Consider the following 21146-nt stretch of genomic DNA (forward strand, 5'->3'; position numbering starts at 1 on the left):
GTATCATCGCTGTCAGACTGTGCGCGTAACACAGCCGCCATCGCAGTATTTGAGATCCGTAGTGAATCAGGCTCTCTGAGCTAAGATTATAAATCCTTTGTGTGCTTTGTTTTGTCGCCGCCCTATCTGCAGCTTTCCAGAACACGCGCTCTATATAGACCATCCTGATGGTGAGGCTGGAGCGTACATGTAGGGAGGCAGGACAATGGTAGCATTGCCACAGATGTGGTACATCCAGGGATCTCGCTAGCGCAGTCTCCAGTAGTAAAATTCTGGTTCAGACGGTCTCTTAGCAACCCGGGAATTTTGGAATGCGTTTTGGCTTCTCCCCTTTTCCCCCGCATTGTACCACAGGATGTTCATCTCGCAGCCAGGCATGAGGGGCCACGCTAATCATGTGCACGAACTAGGGACCCCGGGGAGGTATCAGTTACAGCGTTTCTGTATGAGGAATGAGGTTCCTACCAGCCACAGACTGTTTCCAGTTATTTATAGATTCCCCGGGCCAAGCAAGGGCTGGGCCTTATCTATAAACATCCCGGCTGTTATAGAGTAGCAATAGCTGATACATACAGCGAGTCCTGTCTCCTGTCAGAGGCCGCGCTGCTCCCATTACCCAGATATTCCAGACAGACTTCATTAAAAGCATGAAAGAATAAGATTAGTACAGACTAGAGAAAGAATACTTCAGTCAGAGGGGCAGATGTACTAAGCCATTTGGAGAGATATAAAGTGGAGAGAGATAAAGTACCCACCAATTAGCTCCTAACTGTTATTTTTCAAACAGAGCCTATAAAGTGACAGTCAGGAGCTGATTGGTTGGTACTTTAGCTCTCTCCACTCTATTTCTCTACAAGACTTAGTACATCTCCCCCAGATTCTGAAAGTGTTCTATGAAATGCTGGAACATGGGGAGAAGGCAGTCCCGGCACAAATGTGCAGTCACCCCTCTGTAATACAGCAGCCGCAGTCACCCCTCTGTAATACAGCAGCCACAGTCACCCCTCTGTAATACAGCAGCCACAGTCACCCCTCTGTAATACAGCAGCCGCAGTCATCCCTCTGTAATACAGCAGCCGCAGTCACCCCTCTGTAAAACAGCAGCCGCAGTCACCCCTCTGTAATACAGCAGCCGCAGTCACCCCTCTGTAATACAGCAGCCGCAGTCATCCCTCTGTAATACAGCAGCCGCAGTCATCCCTGTGTAATACAGCAGTCGCAGTCACCCCTCTGTAATACAGCGGCCGCAGTCACCCCTCTGTAATACAGCGGCCGCAGTCATCCCTCTGTAATACAGCAGCCGCAGTCACCCCTCTGTAATACAGCGGCCGCAGTCACCTCTCTGTAATACAGCAGCCGCAGTCATCCCTCTGTAATACAGCAGCCGCAGTCACCCCTCTGTAATACAGCAGCCGCAGTCACCCCTCTGTAATACAGCGGCCGCAGTCACCTCTCTGTAATACAGCAGCCGCAGTCATCCCTCTGTAATACAGCAGCCGCAGTCACCTCTCTGTAAACAGCGGCCGCAGTCATCCCTCTGTAATACATCAGCTGCAGTCATCCCTCTGTAATACAGCGCCCACAGTCACCCCTCTGTAATACAGCAGCCGCAGTCATCCCTCTGTAATACAGCAGCCGCAGTCGCCCCTCTGTAATACAGCAGCCGCAGTCGTCCCTCTGTAATACAGCGGCCGCAGTCACCCCTCTGTAATACAGCGGCCGCAGTCACCCCTCTGTAATACAGCAGTAGTCCTCCCTCTGTAATACAGCGGCCGCAGTCACCCCTCTGTAATACAGCGGCCGCAGTCACCCCTCTGTAATACAGCGGCCGCAGTCATCCCTCTGTAATACAGCGGCCGCAGTCATCCCTCTGTAATACAGCAGCCGCAGTCACCCCTCTGTAATACAGCGGCAGCAGTCACCCCTCTGTAATACAGCGGCCGCAGTCATCCCTCTGTAATACAGCGGCCGCAGTCGCCCCTCTGTAATACAGCGACCGCAGTCATCCCTCTGTAATACAGCAGCCGCAGTCACCCCTCTGTAATACAGCAGCCGCAGTCATCCCTCTGTAATACAGCGCCCACAGTCACCCCTCTGTAATACAGCAGCCGCAGTCACCCCTCTGTAATACAGCGCCCACAGTCACCCCTCTGTAATACAGCAGCCGCAGTCACACCTCTGTAATACAGCAGCCACAGTCATCCATCTGTAATACAGCAGCAGCAGTCACCCCTCTGTAATACAGCAGCCGCAGTCACCCCTCTGTAATACAGCGGCCGCAGTCACCCCTCTGTAATACAGCGGCCGCAGTCATCCCTCTGTAATACATCAGCTGCAGTCATCCCTCTGTAATACAGCGGCCGCAGTCATCCCTCTGTAATACAGCGGCCACAGTCATCCCTCTGTAATACAGCGGCCGCAGTCACCCCTCTGTAATACAGCGGCAGCAGTCACCGCTCTGTAATACAGCGGCCGCAGTCACCCCTCTGTAATACAGCAGCCACAGTCATCCCTCTGTAATACAGCAGCAGCAGTCATACTGTATCTCACTGATATGTGCAGGCTGCATGCTGGGGAGAGTTTTGCAGAGAGAAGACGCTGTAATCTCGGGTGAGTACTCTCTGATTCTAAACTTGCTTCTCGGGGGAGAAATCTCGATCTGATTCACCATCGGAAAAATCACTCTCAGCTAAACTCACTTCTTTGTAAATTTGCAAGTTTAAAAACGGGAAAACCACCCGAGTGTCGGCGATGCAAATTGAGTTTAAAGTAAAACTTGATTAGATTTGATTCTTAGTACTTTTACCCCCAGACTCAGAGCACTATTATGGGTCACACTCTGCTAAAGTCTGTGAACAGTTTATGGGCCCCGGGTGCAGTCCCAGGCAGCTCTGCTAATGTGTTAGGATTGGAAGATACCTCCCAATAGCAGTGTGACAGTGACGGAGCTCTCTGATATTCCTCTATAGGAAATGGGAAGGAGGGGACCCAGGAGTGGCGCACCAGAAAACTCCCACAAGTTTGCTGTTGACTCCAGAAAAAGCCTTCCACAGCTTTGGGTACACAGCCAGAGACTTCTACCACGACCTGGACCCCGAGGAGGCGCGAGACTGGCTCTACTTCGAGAAATTCAAGATGAAAATTCACAGTACAAGTGTAAGAGCCGTGGTCTTAGGTGTGACATCATGCGGGGTGGGCCAGGTCCTAGGTGTGACATCATGCGGGGTGGGCCAGGTCCTAGGTGTGACATCATGCGGGGTGGGCCAGGTCCTAGGTGTGACATCATGCGGGGTGGGCCAGGTCCTAGGTGTGACATCAGGCAGGGTGGGCCAGGTCCTAGGTGTGACATCACGCAGGGTGGGCCAGGTCCTAGGTGTGACATCACGCGAGGTGGGCCAGGTCCTAGGTGTGGCATCACGCGGGGTGGGCCTGGTCCTAGGTGTGACATCATGCGGGGTGGGCCAGGTCCTAGGTGTGACATCATGCAGGGTGGGCCAGGTCCTAGGTGTGACATCACGCAGGGTGGGCCAGGTGCTAGATGTGACCTCATGCAGGGTATGCCAGGTCCTAGATGTGACCTCACGCAGGGTATGCCAGGTCCTAGGTGTGACATCACGCAGGGTGGGCCAGGTCCTAGGTGTGACATCACACAGGGCGGGCCAGGTCCTAGGTGTGACATCACACAGGGTGGGCCAGGTCCTAGGTGTGACATCACACAGGGTGGGCCAGGTCCTAGGTGTGACATCACACAGGGTGGGCTGACATGTTACAGATGCCCCTAAAGGGTTAAATAACCCATGTTTTACTGGCAATGTCCCATAAAATACATATTATATGTCTATAAAACAGACATATTTAACCTGTGGTTTTTTTAAGCTGATGTGGAACTATATGTCCCAGCATTTCTCCGGGTGTGCTAGGAAATGTAGTTCCACAGTACAGGTAGCTGTATAGTCACAGGTTGCATAGTATCTGTAACAACAGTATGAGGGTATTTAGCAATCTGCATCGGTAATGATGATTTATATAATTTCTTATGACAGTGATGAAACAAATCACTTAGTATCTAGGCAATGTTCGTTAGACCAGAGCAGCTGAGCGACCATGGGGGCGCTGAGCAGTAAGGGGTCATTCACAACATCCCGAGTTTGTCTCATGCGGATGTATATGACCGTAGCTTCCCGAGCAACAGACCCAAGATCTCCACAAAAATTTTGTAATAAAAAAATTAGATTTTGAATGTAGCCCACAAATGCTGGACAATTTTATATTTACACTGCAATTTAGATTTGAGCTTGGACACGACGCTCCCAAATTTAACTCTCTGCACAGGTTACATCTGCACCCTCTGTAACGCAGCAAGGTGTTACCAAGGGGCAAAGTGACTGGCGCTTTTCTCCCAGCTCAGAACCGGGGCCAATGTGGGGTACAAGCGCCATTGTGATACTTGTTATATAGGCTTATCCATGTTCAGACACATGAAAGTCACCACTGGCGACGGCCAATGATCCTTAGCGCCAGCAAGAGCAACCGCCAGCAACACCAGAGTTATCATCACCAGAGGTAACCCTGTCATGTGTAGGGCAAGGCCGTGTCTGCATCATCCCATTTCATCAGATAATTGGGAACTTTACCCTTATATAAATCATCCTATACCTTCCACAGATCCCTACAGAGATTATTACTAACAGTCTGTAAATTACTAGTAAATACAAGTCAAACTATGAGGCTCCGGGGGACAAATATTTTCAGTTTGTTATATTCCATCCATGTTAGAACATTGTCACTATACCCAGCACTGGAGACCTGTACATTGTTACACGGGTCACTATACCCAGCACTGGAGACCTGTACATTGTTACACAGGTCACTATACCCAGCACTGGAGACCTGTACATTGTTACACGGGTCACTATACCCAGCACTGGAGACCAGTACATTGTTACACAGGTCACTATACCCAGCACTGGAGACCTGTACATTGTTACACGGGTCACTATACCCAGAACTGGAGACCTGTACATTGTTACACGGGTCACTATACCCAGCACTGGAGACCTGTACATTGTTAAACGGGTCACTATACCCAGCACTGGAGACCTGTACATTGTTACACGGGTCACTATACCCAGCACTGGAGACCTGTATATTGTTACATGGGTCACTATACCCAGCACTGGAGACCTGTACATTGTTACATGGGTCACTATACCCAGCACTGGAAACCTGTATATTGTTACATGGGTCACTATACCCAGCACTGGAGACCTGTATATTGTTACATGGGTCACTATACCCAGCACTGGAGACCTGTACATTGTTACATGGGTCACTATACCCAGCACTGGAAACCTGTATATTGTTACATGGGTCACTATACCCAGCACTGGAGACCAGTACATTGTTACATGGATCACTATACCCAGCATTGGAGACCTGTACATTGTTACACGGGTCACTATACCCAGCAATGGAGACCTGTACATTGTTACACGGGTCACTATACCCAGCACTGGAGACCTGTACATTGTTACATGGGTCACTATACCCAGCACTGGAGACCTGTACATTGTTACATGGGTCACTGTACCCAGCACTGGAGACCTGTACATTGTTACATGGATCACTATACCCAGCATTGGAGACCTGTACATTGTTACACGGGTCACTATACCCAGCAATGGAGACCTGTACATTGTTACATGGATCACTATACCCAGCACTGGAGACCTGTACATTGTTACATGGGTCACTATACCCAGCACTGGAGACCTGTACATTGTTACACGGGTCACTATACCCAGCACTATAGACCTGTACATTGTTACATGGGTCACTATACCCAGCACTGGAGACCTGTACATTGTTACATGGGTCACTATACCCAGCACTGGAGACCTGTACATTGTTACATGGATCACTATACCCAGCACTGGAGACCTGTACATTGTTACATGGGTCACTATACCCAGCACTGGAGACCTGTACATTGTTACATGGATCACTATACCCAGCACTAAAGACCTGTACATTGTTACATGGATCACTATACCCAGCACTGGAGACCTGTACATTGTTACATGGATCACTATACCCAGCACTGGAGACCTGTACATTGTTACATGGGTCACTATACCCAGCACTGGAGACCTGTACATTGTTACATGGATCACTATACCCAGCACTGGAGACCTGTACATGGTTACATTGGTCACTATACCCAGCACTGGAGACCTGTACATTGTTACATGGATCACTATACCCAGCACTGGAGACCTGTACATTGTTACATGGGTCACTATACCCAGCACTGGAGACCTGTACATTGTTACATGGGTCACTATACCCAGCACTGGAGACCTGTACATTGTTACATGGGTCACTATAACCAGAAGATGATCTCATTATAAAAGTGGCTGGTATATGAGTCTGTAGTAATGTTCTGTCTCTCAGGACCTCACCATGAAGACGGAGCTGGAAGCTGTTAATGGGAAGAAGGTGCAGGCTCTGGTGGTCTTCGCTCACGCACTCAGGTTCTTCAAGGAACACGCGGTACAGGTGAGTGTCATGCAGACACACTACACACCACACACAAAGTTGTCACTAGTGTGTGTGTATGGTGTGTAGTGTGTGTGCATGTGTGTGTTTGCGGTGTGTAGTGTGTGGTGTGTAGTGTGTGTGTGTGTGTGTGTGGTGTGTAGTGTGTGTGTATGTGTGTATAAATCTATATATATTGAGGTTCCAAAAGTCATGGGATAGCAGTATGTAAAGGTAATGGTAAGTGGCGTCAACTTACTGTGATGTCTTGGAAATGCCCAGACCTGCATCAGTTGTAATCTGCCACCTCATGTGTTAGTTTGAACACTGGCTAGTGTGCACATGGCAAGGCGACGTGAATTATCGGAGTTAGAACAGGGCATGATAGTGGGTGCTCGATGGATGGGATATTCCATTTCTGAAGTTGTGTGGACATTCAACATCCCTCGATCTACGGTGCCACTTGTGTACTTGGAATACCCGATGGAAGGCATTACCACCCATATTTGATAGCGCACTGGCTGACCACGGCTTAACGATCATGACTAGCAGCATCTGGCCAGAATTGTTCATGGTAACAGACAAGTGACACTGGTTCAAATCACATCCACATTCAACGCAGGAGGTAACAGGTCATTGCAGTGTTCTTTAGCTTCCATGGGATATGGGAGCAGAATACCCACCAGAGTGCCCCTTTTAGCACTACGACAATGGACACAGCGCCTCACCTGGGCTCGTGACTTTGCTAACTGAAGGACTGGCAACAGGTGGCGTGGTCCGAGGAGTCACAGTTCCAGTTATTTTGGTCTGAAGGTAGTTTTCGGGTGTGGTGAAGACTGCATAAGGCCATGATGGACCTCAGTTGTCAACAAGGCACCATGCAGACTGGTGGTGGTTCCATAATGGTGTGTTCACGTGGCATGGGTTCGGTCCGCTGGTCCACTTAAACACATCATTGACCGGTAAACGCTACGTTGCATTGCTTGGGGACCATTTGTAACACTTTATGGACTTCAAAAACCCTTACAAAGATATAATATTCCAGCAGGATAATGCACTGTGTCAATGGTCCCAAGTTGTCCAGAATTGGTTCGAGGAGCAATCTGGAGAATTCCGAAGAATGGTGTGGCTGCCACGTTCGTCCGACATGAACCCAATTGAGCATTTAGGGGATGTGGTGGGGAGGTCCATTTGCACCCAAGATTCTGCACCTACAAATCTCAGAAGTCTGTGAGAAGCTATCCAGATGGCATGGGTCACCATCTCTCCAGAGGTCTTCTGTCCACTTGTGGAATTGATGCCACGTCAAGTTGCTGCACTTCACTGGACTAGAGGGGGTCCTACATGATACTAGGTATCTATCCCATGACTGCTGGCACTTGTACATCTGCTATAAATACTACATACAGGACAGTTACTGTATGGAACTTGCAAATGAGCTGCTCTGAAAAGTCTACATATCATACGAGTGCTAGAAGTAGCAGCGTTACAACATTTATTCATATAATAAACACCACTGCTGCTATAGAAGGGGATTGTGGGCATGTGTTAATTCCCCATGAGTGTACCTCACACAAAAGTCTTTATTGTAAGTGTATGTATAATGCAATTGCCTGTAATGTAGAGCTGATTAATGGAGAGCTGTGTCTCCTGCACAGGAACTCAGGGACCAGTGCCCGTCCCTGGATGAGAACGAAGCCATCCGCTGGGTGATAACAGTTCCTGCTATATGGAAGCAGCCAGCCAAGCAGTTCATGAGAGAAGCCGCTTACTTGGTAAAACTTTACATCTAACACTGACACTATGACTGAGATAGATAGATAGATAGATAGATAGATAGATAGATAGATAGATAGATAGATAGATAGATATGAGATAGATAGATAGATAGATAGATAGCTATTAGATAGATAGATATTAGATAGATAGATATTAGATATATATTAGATAGATAGATAGATAGATAGATAGATAGATAGATAGATAGATAGATAGATAGATAGATAGATAGATAGATAGATAGATAGATAGATAGATAGATAGATATGAGATAGATAGATAGATATTAGATAGATATATATATATGAGATAGATAGATAGATAGATAGATAGATAGATAGATAGATAGATAGATAGATATTAGATGGATGAGATAGATAGATATTAGATAGATAGATATGAGATAGATATATATTAGATAGATAGATAGATAGATAGATAGATAGATAGATAGATAGATAGATAGATAGCTATGAGATAGATATGAGATAGCTAGATATTAGATAAATAGATAGACAGACAGATAGATATGGGATAGATAGATAGATAGATAGATAGATAGATAGATAGATAGATAGATAGATAGATAGATAGATAGGAGAGAGATAGATACTGTAGATATATAGATATGATGAAATATTGGTAGATGATCATGTATCCATGTAATAATCTCTCTCTCTATCATCTCCGTCGTCATTCCCAGGCCGGTTTGGTGTCTCCGGAAAACCCGGATCAGCTCCTGATTGCGCTGGAGCCAGAGGCCGCTTCTATCTACTGCAGGAAGCTCCGGCTCCACCAGCTGATCGATCTGAGCTGCAAGGCTTTCTTCAACGGCTTCCCCTCAGATCAGCCTATAGACTCCAGCTTCAGGCAAGGTGCGTACACCCCACACACCTCTCTATGCGTCACGCTGTTACTGCCGCTGCCCGCAGAGGGCTCAGTACGCCCGACCCACCAGGTGGGCGGGTGCTACATGTACTCTCCAGGAGAGTGACCAGACCTAGGACTTGGGTTACACCCTCATAGCAGACGCTCGGGGCGGATGTAGAGTGGAGCGTACGCCGGGTTGCTGAACGTATCTTGCAGAAACGTGCACTGCGCATACTCCCGAACTCAGGGCTGGACGCTTGACGCATCGCATTCGGGATCCCGACACTCTCCGCATGCATGTCTGCATTGGTAATGCCGGTATGCATGACGAACACCGCAAAGGACAGCTCTCTCGGTAAGAGCGGCCTTTTGCAATGGAGGGACTTCCAGGTCTATGACCCAGAATCCCCTCTGGCGTCCTTCAGCGCAGGCGCAGAATGCCACACGTGCCATGGGGGGTGCTGCGAGGTATCCCTTTGGCTTCCATAGGGTAATGCCATCAGGATTATGGCGTCACCCACTGCAACCAAGGCCCCCCCCGGAGTGCATCACATTCCGGTGCTTGGTGCATATGAGAAATGCGGTCAGACCTGCATTTTCAGGGATTCACCGCGTTTCTACCATTGCTGCATCCCGCCCTGAGTGCTGGCACGTGCGGGCATTGCAGGAGGGTACCCATGGCAAATACATTTACACTTCTGTCCAAAGAGGCATAACGGGGCGTTCCCACGTCAGCAGGCGTAATGACAGGACTACGGGCTGTGCCATGGATGTAAGTGTAGTACGCTTATATCCGGGAAAAGCTGACGGCGGCCGCGAGATGCGCACGACTCTGTGATTAGACGCATTACTGTTCTGTGCACGCAATGTGGGAGCCCCATGTGCACTTGACTCTGCATCAGGACCTTTGCGTCTATTGTGCATATCATTAACCCCCTATTAAAAAAAAATGAACGAAGCTGAACACATCTCTTACAATGGTGAGAAACTCCGGCACGTGCCAATGAGAAGGCTAAACGGGGAACTACCGAAACTTTTGCTGTAATCCGTAGTTGCTGCCATTTAATAGGAGGGTGATGATGGAGTTATACATGCCTCTGCTGCCCCCTGGTGGTAATAAAGCACACAGTAATGTTTGTAGCTGCAGGTGAGTGATATTACTGCGGATCTTTGTGTATATTGTGTATACTGTGTGTGACGCCACATTGATATTGCACAGGAATAGAGTCAGCTCATTCTCCTGCCTGGTGCAGCTGGGAGAGGATCCTCAGGATCTAGGTTACGTTCCCCCTGGTGCCACAATGTAACACACTATGGAGAGAATCTGCTCTAACCAACGTGTCCTTCCTTACCAGCAAGAGAGCAACTTCGGAGGTCTCGGCACAGTCGGACATTTCTAGTAGAGACTGGGATGGGAGAGCTGTGGTCGGAGATGCAGGCAGGTAAGGGACAAGTAATATGCGGTCATATAGACGAATGATACTTTGGGGACAGCAGCGAGTGCCCAGAGTGCACTGCCTCACCCTGCACTGCCCACTGTCACCCACTCACACCAGTTAGTGCAGCCACGATTTAGCCAGCTTGTGCATAGACAGACATGGGAGGGTTTTCAGTTGCCCAGAAACCTCCCTGCCCCAAGCTGATATATAATATGATAGTATAATGGGATGTTACTAGAGCTGGGGCCACAACATGTCGTATATTGTGCGGTGTGTAGGGCTGAGGGCTCTATTTATTAACATTATTTTAATTAAAATAAAGTGAAAAGGGCTGTTTTAAGTTTTCACTTTATTTTAGTTTCACATAAAGCTACTACAGGGCAATTGGAGTAGAATTCATAAAATTCTACTCCAAACTCTTATTATAACATACTTTTAGTAAGCATATCGCATTTCCCATCATTGTAATGGAAAATGTATTCTGCCCACATTTACTAAAAATAAAATGTGATAAAATACCGGGGGAAGCCCTGTGATAATGACGCCACCTGGAGATGGCATTATCCAGGGTCTCCCCCAGTTCCCAGACTTCTGAACTGCTCTAATAGGCAGAGCAGAGTTGGGCCCCAGTGATCAGCTGTGTGGTCTATATTAGGGATGCCAATCCTGGATTGGGATCGGCAGGATCCCGGGATTTGAGGACAGAATTGCCAGGATTTTAATCCCGGGATTGGAGCCTCAAATCCCAGGATTAGCGGGATTAAGCTTTGCATAGTGTTTGCAGCGTGATGTCAGCGAGGGCATGCTGCATACAACCGGGCAGTCGGAGCCAAACGCTAGACATCAAGCGCTGATTTGTTTTATTTTTTTGTAAATTCTGAACGGGGGAGGGGGGGAGCGGAGGTGGGTTAAATTTAAATACAATTCAATCCCAGGAATCTCGGAATTTTAAATGAGAAAAAAAAAAAAAATTACCTGCATCCAGGGTGATCGGTGCTCCGGTGATGTCCTCTGGGGCTCTGGTCAGCTGGTCTCGCATCTCCTGAACTGTGATTCTGGTCATCTGATCTCCCATCTCCTGCACTGTGACTCTGGTCAGCTGGTCTCCCTTCTCCTGCACTGTGACCCTGGTCAGCTGGTCTCCCAGCTCCTGCACTGTGACCCTGGTCAGCAGGTCTCCCATCTCCTGAACTGTGACCCTGGTCAGCTGGTCTCCCATCTCCTGAACTGTGACTCTGGTCATCTGATCTCCCATCTCCTGCACTGTGACCCTGGTCAGCTGGTCTACCAGCTCCTGCACTGAGACCCTGGTCAGCTGGTCTCCCATCTCCTGCACTGTGACCCTGGTCAGCTGGTCTCCCAGCTCCTGCACTGTGACCCAGGTCATCTGATCTCCCATCTCCTGCACTGTGACTCTGGTCAGCAGGTCTCCCAGCTCCTGCACTGTGACCCTGGTCAGCTGGTTTCCCATCTCCTGCACTGTGACCCTGGTCAGCTGGTCTCCCAGCTCCTGCACTGTGACCCTTGTCAGCTGCTGCATAGAATTTCTTAAAAATCGATTAAAATCAAAAAATTAAAACAGCCTGGGCATGATTAAAGAAATCCACAAAAAATTACATGTTGTTGCACTGGATTACAGGAGTTGAGATCACCTGCTATAGACCTTCTTTACTGTTAAGTATTAATAGTGTATTACATATACTATCCAGTGTGTGTATGTATGTATATATAATTATATATATATATGTATATATATATATATATATAAAAAATATCATACACACTCGGCACTCACATGCTTTTCAAACTGCAACTCCTTTGAACATAGGGAATGTTGGTTCCAAAATATTGCAATAATTAGTTAAGCTGGCCACCGCTTCACGGTCATTCCCATCTAGCCAGTCCCTACACTGATTCTCAGATACATGAACTTGATCTGCCATCTTGGGCTCAAGCTTGCATACATTTTAAACATGAAACTGGGTCCTGCCTTAAAGAGACAGGACCGCACCCAGGGCTATCAGTTAATAAGAAAAAAGTTTGTCTTACATTTGAAAAACAGGGTGCCCTAGCAAGTGTGACCACAAAATTTAAATAAACGACAGGCTCAATCCACGGCACTCGACCCTATGTTCAAAGGAGTTGCAGTTTGAAAAGCATGTGAGTGCCGAGTTTGTATGATATTTTTTGTGTAGATGGTGTGGTCACATACCAAGGGCACCCCAGATGGCCGAGTGCCGTGGATTGAGCCTGTCGTTTATGTATATATATACAGTCAGGTGCATAAATATTGGGACATTGACAGAATTTTCATATTTTGGCCTCTATTCACCACCACAATGGCTTTGAAATGAAACAAACAAGATGTGCTTTAACTGCAGACTTTCAGATTTAATTTGAGGGTAATTACATCCAAATCAGGTGAACGGTGTAGGAATTACAACGGTTTCTATATGTGCCTCCCACTTTTTAAGGGGCCAAAAGTAATGGGACAAACTAAACAATCCTAAATCTAACTTTAACTTTTTAATACTTTGTTGCAAATCCTTTGCAGGCAATTACAGCCTGAAGTCTGGAACGCATAGGCATCACCAGACGCTGGGTTTCATCCCTGGTGATGCTCTGCCAGGCCTCTACTGCAAATGTCTTCAGTTCCTGCTTGTTCTTGGGGCATTTTCCCTTCAGTTTTGTCTTCATCAAGTGAAATGCATGCTCAATCGGATTCAGGTCAGGGGATTGACTTGGCCATTGCATAACATTCCACTTTTTAGCCTTAAAAAACTCTTTGGTTGCTTTTGCAGTATGCTTCAGGTCATTGTCCATCTGCACTGTGAAGTGCCGTCCAATGAGTTCTGAAGCATTTGACTGAATATGAGCATACAATATTGCCCGAAACACTTCAGAATTCATTCTGCTGCCTTTGTCAGCAGTCACATCATCAATAAATACAAGGGAACCAGTTCCATTGGCAGCCATACATGCCCACGCCATGACACTACCACCACCATGCTTCACTGATGAGGTGGCATGTTTTGGATCATGAGCAGTTCCTTTCCTTCTCCATACTCTTCTCTTCCCATCACTCTGGCACAAGTTGATCTTTGTCTCATCTGTCCATAGGATGTTGTTCCAGAACTGTAATGGCTTTTTTAGATGTTGTTTGGCAAACTCTAATCTGGTCTTCCTGTTTTTGTGGCTCACCAATGGTTTACATCTTGTGGTGAACCCTCTATATTCACTCTTGTGAAGTCTTCTCTTGATTGTTGACTTTGACACATATACACCTACCTCCTGGAGAGTGTTCTTGATTTGGCCAACTGTTGTGAAGGGGTTTTTCTTCACCAGGGAAATAATTTGTCTGTCATCCACCACAGTTGTTTTCGGTGGTCTTCCGGGGTTGCTGAGCTCTCCGGTGCGTTCTTTCTTTTTAAGAATGTTCCATACAGTTGATTTGGCCACACCTAATGTTTTTGCTATCTCTCTGATGGGTTTGTTTTGATTTTTCAGCCTATTGGTGGCTTGCTTCACTGATAGTGACAGCTCTTTGGATCTCATATTGAGAGTCGACAGCAACTGATTCCAAATGCAAATGTCACACCTAGAATCAACTCCAGACCTTTTACCTGCTTAATTGATAATGAAATAACGAGGGAATAGCCCACACCTGTCCATGAAATAGCTTTTGTGTTGATAGTCCCATTACTTTTGGCCCCTTAAAAAGTGGGAGGCACATATAGAAACCGTTGTAATTCCTACACTGTTCACCTGATTTGGATGTAATCACCCTCAAATTAAATTTGAAAGTCTGCAGTTAAAGCACATCTTGTTTGTTTAATTTCAAAGCCATTGTGGCGGTGAATAGAGGCCAAAATATGAAAATTCTGTCAATGTCCCAATATTTATGCACCTAACTGTGTATGTATATATATATATATATATACATATATATATATATATATATATATTATACATTACAAAAAGAGAACCCCTATCTTTCTCCAAAAATTTATAATGCTGCACCTCTAAGAGGATCCTCTGTTAGCCGAACCCCACAAAACTATGTACAACCCATAATCTCAGAGTGCGCTAGATGAGTATTGAAGATATTATATTTTTGTTTGTACACAATGTTTAGTCCAGAATAACATCACAGTATAGGTTGCTTAATTCTCTTGATACCATCATTCAACTCCAGAAGAATGAGCTTTATTACTTCACGGGCATCTGTAATTGTACCCACTCACCAAAAATAATTCACCCAAAAAATGAGGCCAAATATTAATAAACGCATATAAAACTTTCAGTGTAAAATATTTTTAATATAACAATAATTGTTCTTACATAAAATGATGTCAAGCCTAATGTCACTTTGTAGATTATTGAAATTTGGGATTCTTTGGACTTGACAATTTTTAAAACGTAGCCAATAGCTTTGGAATAAATCCCTACGCGTTTCGTCCCTTTGGGAACTTCATCAGGGTAATCGAAATAGGATCACAATCACTTCATATGTGGTCACACTGGATCTTGTAAAAAATGCCTCACAGATCAATGGGGACTAGATCCTTTATACAGGCCTTAGCCAATAAGATCACAACTGATTCAACTGATTCATATGCAAAGTAAAAGTCTCAGAAAATAATGCAGGGAATCCAATTCGGTGTAGATTAGGTCCTTTGTGCAAGCTTTAGCATATAGCTGGTCCAGGTACACCATGGGGAAATGACACAGTTCAGCTGCATATATATGTATGTCCAGGGCCGCTGCTAGGTTCTCCGGATGCTCCTCCAGACTTGCTGCAATGCTCCGCATATCAGATACATGAATTGCGGAATGGTGCCCACATCAGGATAAAAACAACTGAAGTGATCACTGGCTCTTTATACCTATGTCTGTAGTATTACATACACTGCACTTTGTATGAGGCAGCTTATAGCTTGTTACGGGCTAATATGCACCCTTCATAGGCTGGCCATACTGTAACCAAGCATTTGGAATTCCCCCTCTAGGCTAACGTGCATCTGAGCACTTGCATGTCTATATTTTGGGTACGACGCATTTATGACATGAGTAACCATAGCTATAGCGCATGGATGCCGGCTGTGTGGGGTCTATTCACTAAGGAGTCTATTTACTAAGCAGTGTTAGGAGACAGAGTGAAAAGTGATAAGGTGTCAGCCAATCAGCTCCTGTCATTTTTCAAACACAGCCTATGAGATGACAGTTGGGAGCTGATTGGCTGGTACCTTATCACTTTTCACTCTGTCTCCTAACACTGCTTAATAAATAGACCCCTAAGCCTTGGAGAGAGATATAAAGTACCAACCAATCAGCTCCTAACTGTCATTTTACAAACACAGTCTGTAACATGACATTTAGGATCTGATTGGTAGGTACTTTATCTCTCTCTCCTCTCCAAGGCTTAGTGAATAGACCCCTTTGTGTGAAGACAGATGTAAAGAGAGAAGTGCAAAGGCTGAAAGCGTCAGAAACGTGCAGCATGTTCCGCAATCGCGCGTTGTGGCCAGTTATATGAGCGCCACGTCATTAGGACTCTCCGGAGCGCATGTGACTAGCGATAACTTAGCCCATAAAGGATTGCGTGAGGCTCAAGTACTGCCGACGTGTACAGTGTATAAGGGATTAAATCTGGGCTTATACAGAGAGGCAGACGGAGTGCTGGAATGTAAGTAATAGCGGAAGTGTATCTGATGGGGAATCTCAGCCATTAATGAGACATCTGCCAAGTAATTATCAGGAACAGAACATTAATGTGATATGAAGCCAGCCAGACACTGTTACATTGTGATACAGTAAAAGCTATTTTACAGATATAATAATAGCATTTGGCTTAGAGACCTATTTATTCATTATCCAGACTTGGTCCCGATGATTATAATTTCTTATCGCAACATAAGGGGCATAAATGTGATCCCTAATGCGACCACTTGCACGTCTGGTTTGGAACCCGGCTGCACTATTGCACCTGATTGGTCATCATCCTACGGACCCCGCTCCCAGTAGATTTAGCAAAGTGCAGCTCACAGGCCACTTATGAAGATGGGAGTTACTGTAACTACCGGGGCCAAGCTTGGTAACTTCGGCAATTTAGCGGCCCCCATACAAATCTACAGCATAGGGGCTGCTTCTGCCATCAAAATCGGGGGACTACAGCGGTTATCCCCAATATCTGCTCCGGTCCCTTGTACACACATCCGGGTGGTACTTACTGTTTCAGATCATCCCAGAAAACCGCAAATATTTTTTGATAAATATGCTACTAAGAGAAGTGGTACTGTGCAGCTATCCTCCATATCCTACACACAGCATAAGAGCAGATACAGAGAATGACATCCAGCATAGAGACCAAGAGAAGTGGTACTGTGCAGCTATCCTCCATATCCTACACACAGAGAATGACATCCAGCATAGAGACCAAGAGAAGTGGTACTGTGCAGCAATCCTCCATATCCTACACACAGCATAAGAGCAGATGTAGAGAATGACATCCAGCATAGAGACCAGGAGAAGTGGTACTGTGCAGCTATCCTCCATATCCTACACACAGCATAAGAGCAGATGCAGAGAATGACTTCCAGCATAGAGACCAAGAGAAGTGGTACTGTGCAGCTATCCTCCATATCCTACACACAGCATAAGAGCAGATACAGAGAATGACATCCAGCATAGAGACCAAGAGAAGTGGTACTGTGCAGCTATCCTCCATATCCTACACACAGCATAAGAGCAGATGCAGAGAATGACATCCAGCATAGAGACTAGGAGAAGTGGTACTGTGCAGCTATCCTCCATATCCTACACACAGCCTAAGAGCAGATGCAGAGAATGACATCCAGCATAGAGACCAGGAGAAGTGGTACTGTGCAGCTATCCTCCATATCCTACACACAGCATAAGAGCAGATACAGAGAATGACTTCGAGCATAGAGACCAAGAGAAGTGGTACTGTGCAGCTATCCTCCATATCCTACATACAGCATAAGAGCAGATGCAGAGAATGACATCCAGCATAGAGACCAGGAGAAGTGGTACTGTGCAGCTATCCTCCATATCCTACACACAGCATAAGAGCAGATGCAGAGAATGACATCCAGCATAGAGACCAAGAGAAGTGGTACTGTGCAGCTATCCATATCCTACACACAGCATAAGAGCAGATACAGAGAATGACATCCAGCATAGAGACCAGGAGAAGTGGTACTGTGCAGCTATCCTCCATATCCTACACACAGCATAAGAGCAGATACAGAGAATGACATCCAGCATAGAGACCGAGAGAAGTGGTACTGTGCAGCTATCCTCCATATCCTACACACAGCATAAGAACAGATACAGAGAATGACATCGAGCATAGAGACTGAGGGGCCTATTCATCATCACTTATTTTTCACAAAAGCATGTAATAATTAACATTGTCACATACTTTTGTGAAAAATAAGTGTCCGGGCCATTCATCAAGTTACAAAAAAGCATTTTTATTTGGAACTTGATGGTGTTACTGAACGTCACTTTCAGATGGCGTTCAGCCCCCGATAACTAACCTTCACAGACTGCTGTTTACACGGCTGCCTGTGAAGATCTACATGGCCGCCACAGCAGAGGCTTCTATTCAGATCCCTTTAGCTGTGTCTCCTTCCTTGCGTACCTCCGGCGGCTCTGGGCTCCATGCAGGTCCTCATGTGTTGCTTCACATCAGCGGCACTGGCGGCCGTGGGGTAAGGGGTGTCGCCGATGTTGTGCTGGGACAGAGACCGGCCGGGAGAGAGGTGAGTGACACTGGCGGCTGGCGGGGAAAGGGCGCTCAGATGGAGACGGGCCTGGAAGATAGGTGAGAGGTATTGATGGCCGGCGGGGGAAGGGCGCTGGGACGGAGACCAGCCGGGAGAGTGGTGAGTGACACTGGTGGCCAGCGGGGGATGGGCGCTGGGCCGGAGACCGGCCGGGAGAGAGGTGAGTGGCACTGGTGGCTGGCGGGGGATGGGCGCTGGGACGGAGACCGGCCGGGAGATAGGTGAGTGGCACTGGCCGCTGGCAGAGGAAGGGCGGCCGCAGGAGTGGACAGGCACCGGGGGAGGCTTTACATACAGCGGCATTGGCGGCCGCAGGGGTAGTCTGAGAGAGGGAAGAAATGGGGCAGTGGCTGCGGGCTGGGAGAGGGGAGACACAGGGCAGGGGCTATGGGCTGGGAGAGGGGAGACACGGGCAGTGGCTGCGGGTTGGGTGAGGGGAGACACGGGCAGGTGCTACGTGTCTGGAGAGGGGAGACACGGGCAGGTGCTGCGGGTTGGGAGAGGGGAGACGGGCAGTGGCTGCGGGTTGGGAGAGGAGACACGGGCAGGGGCTATGGGCTGGGAGAGGCGAGACATGGGCAGTGGCTGCGGGTTGGGAGAGGGGAGACACAGGGCAGGTGCTGTGGGCTGGAAGCTGAGGCAGTGCAGCTAAGGAGAAAAGTATCACAATTCCTGAGAAACTGACTCGCAAGTGATACTTTAGGCAGTGAGGCATGATGAATGAGGCATGATGAATACCTCCGAACGGTTCTTTGAACTTGCAGTGAGTTTAAAACATAATTATTACAAGTGATAATTATGTAATGATGAATTACATAGAAGTGGTACAGTGCATCATCACTAAATGGCCGGTTAACTATGTGGAAATGCATATTTTAGTTACCGGGCCATTCATCATGTCACAGACGTAGGGATTTGTGGCTGTGTTCCCGGGCTGGGAGTTGGGTCTGGTTTGTTAGGATCAGCTGCACGCTGGAAACCACTGGGATTAATGAAGTTCCTGCGCATAGAGTAGAATTACAGGATACAATCCGAAGAGGAGATGTAGCACTAGCAGGTTGGCTGCAATACCATAGTCATGTACTGGAAGAATATTGGATGAACCGGACTCCAAGTTAGCACTGGAAAGTAACTGGACTCTGGGCTGGTACCGGAGGATGAACTGGCCTCAAAGTTAGCACTGGAAAGTAACTGGACTCTGGGCAGGTACTGGAAGACGAACTGAATCTCACAGGGACAACACACGGAAGGTATAGAGAAATCACTCTGAGGAGCACAGTACGGAAGCTCACTGACAAGGCTATGAGTCCTGTTGTTCTGGCAACTTGATACTGCTGCAGGAAGTCTCTTTATAGGTACTGCAGCATGCTGATTGGCTGAGGAGTGAGGGGAAGCTGCTCCATTGGTGGAAGTGGTGTCACATGGGCTTGTCCAAGATGGCTGCGCCCATCTTCCCCGGAGAGCAGCAGCTGGACCACATGGGACGCCCGGCCCACTACAGTGGGGAGAGCGCAGACGCCTGTGAGGAGAGAGGAGACCAGCGGGACCCGGCAGAGAGGACGGAGCCACAGCAGCACAGTGTGGGAGCCGGAAGACGGCGTGGGCCAGTAATGGGGTCTGACTCTGGGGTCTTCAAGGAGGGCTGTGGCACATCATCAGGGGTCCGATAGGGCCACCTAATATTCAGCAAATTCCGAAAACGTAAAGCTTTTGGAGTTTGCCTGCGAGAATAAGCGCTGCTCCTTCCTATTGGACAGAGGCCCTGATTCAGAGCCGGACGCTCTGACAGAGCGCTCGCTCTGAATCAGGGCCGGCCTTCTTGTTTTTTAGAACGGCCTCCTGGCCGCTCGCATAGCTCTGGGTGACCACCCACAGCTATAGCGAGCGGCCAGGAAGATGGTCGCGATGGTCAAGACGAGACCCTTGTGGTAGGGTCTCGTGGCCGCAAGCCCCACAGAGATTTCGGCTCTCACAGAGCAGATATCTCTCCCACTGACATCACTCGTGATGTCAGTGGGGCCGCCCCCAAACGGAGGCGTCCACATGGGAACGCCTCCGTTTGGGCAGCCACTCCCCCGGCCCGCCCACCAAAGGGGGCGAGCTGTCACTCAACATCGACAGCTCGCCCCCTTTGTTGCGAGACCCGGAGCGACGGAGTGCCCGTCGCTATCCGGGTCTCGCGCATGCGCACGACGGAGCCGACTCCGTCGTGTGCATGCGCACTGGCCCACCATCGACCCGGTTGCGAGCGCACAGCGCTCGCGACCGGGTCTGAATCAGGCCCAGAATTCCAGGACACGTCCGACGCCTCCTCACAGACTCCTCCTTTGCGCATAAGTGACCTCAGGTCATGCATGCGAACAAGCCGGTGACAGGGACAAGTAAGTAACGCCGCTACTAATTGCAGGTACAGCTGCTTTTTCGGAGCAGCTGTCCCCACACCGGAGCAATGACGAATTACTCCGGTGATAAGTATCCCCCGCAGCAAGGTGATTACTTAATCATCAGGGGCCATACGGCTCACAATGATAAATAAATGGGAATGTAGAGGGGTTTGGTGGGGAGACAGACAGAATGTGGAGGGATATGGGAAAGGAAAGTACAGGGAAGAATGTAGAGGGGTGTGAGCCGGACTGGCCGATCGTGGTAAGAGAGTCTGACAATCTCCCTAATGACAGGTGATGGGTGTTACCCAGTATGATGATCCCCC

General features: G+C 47.8%; 1 protein-coding gene across 4 annotated transcripts in view; it reads left to right on the forward strand.

The window, feature by feature from the left end:
- Positions 1-21146, forward strand: part of HSPA12B (heat shock protein family A (Hsp70) member 12B) — a 263670-nt gene that overhangs the window by 192746 nt on the left and 49778 nt on the right. For 3 of the 4 annotated variants that reach the window (XM_088458888.1, XM_088458889.1, XM_088458890.1), the window contains 5 exons: positions 2970-3156; positions 6454-6558; positions 8196-8312; positions 9020-9191; positions 10542-10628. In XM_088458888.1, the coding sequence (XP_088315014.1) occupies positions 2970-3156; positions 6454-6558; positions 8196-8312; positions 9020-9191; positions 10542-10628 (668 nt within the window). The remainder of the gene's footprint in view (positions 1-2969; positions 3157-6453; positions 6559-8195; positions 8313-9019; positions 9192-10541; positions 10629-21146) is intronic. The other variant, XM_088458891.1, reaches the window with a different exon arrangement.

Source organism: Taudactylus pleione, unplaced genomic scaffold, assembly GCF_031769625.1.
Source record: "Taudactylus pleione unplaced genomic scaffold, aTauple2 ptg000861l, whole genome shotgun sequence".
Lineage (NCBI taxonomy): Eukaryota > Metazoa > Chordata > Amphibia > Anura > Myobatrachidae > Taudactylus > Taudactylus pleione.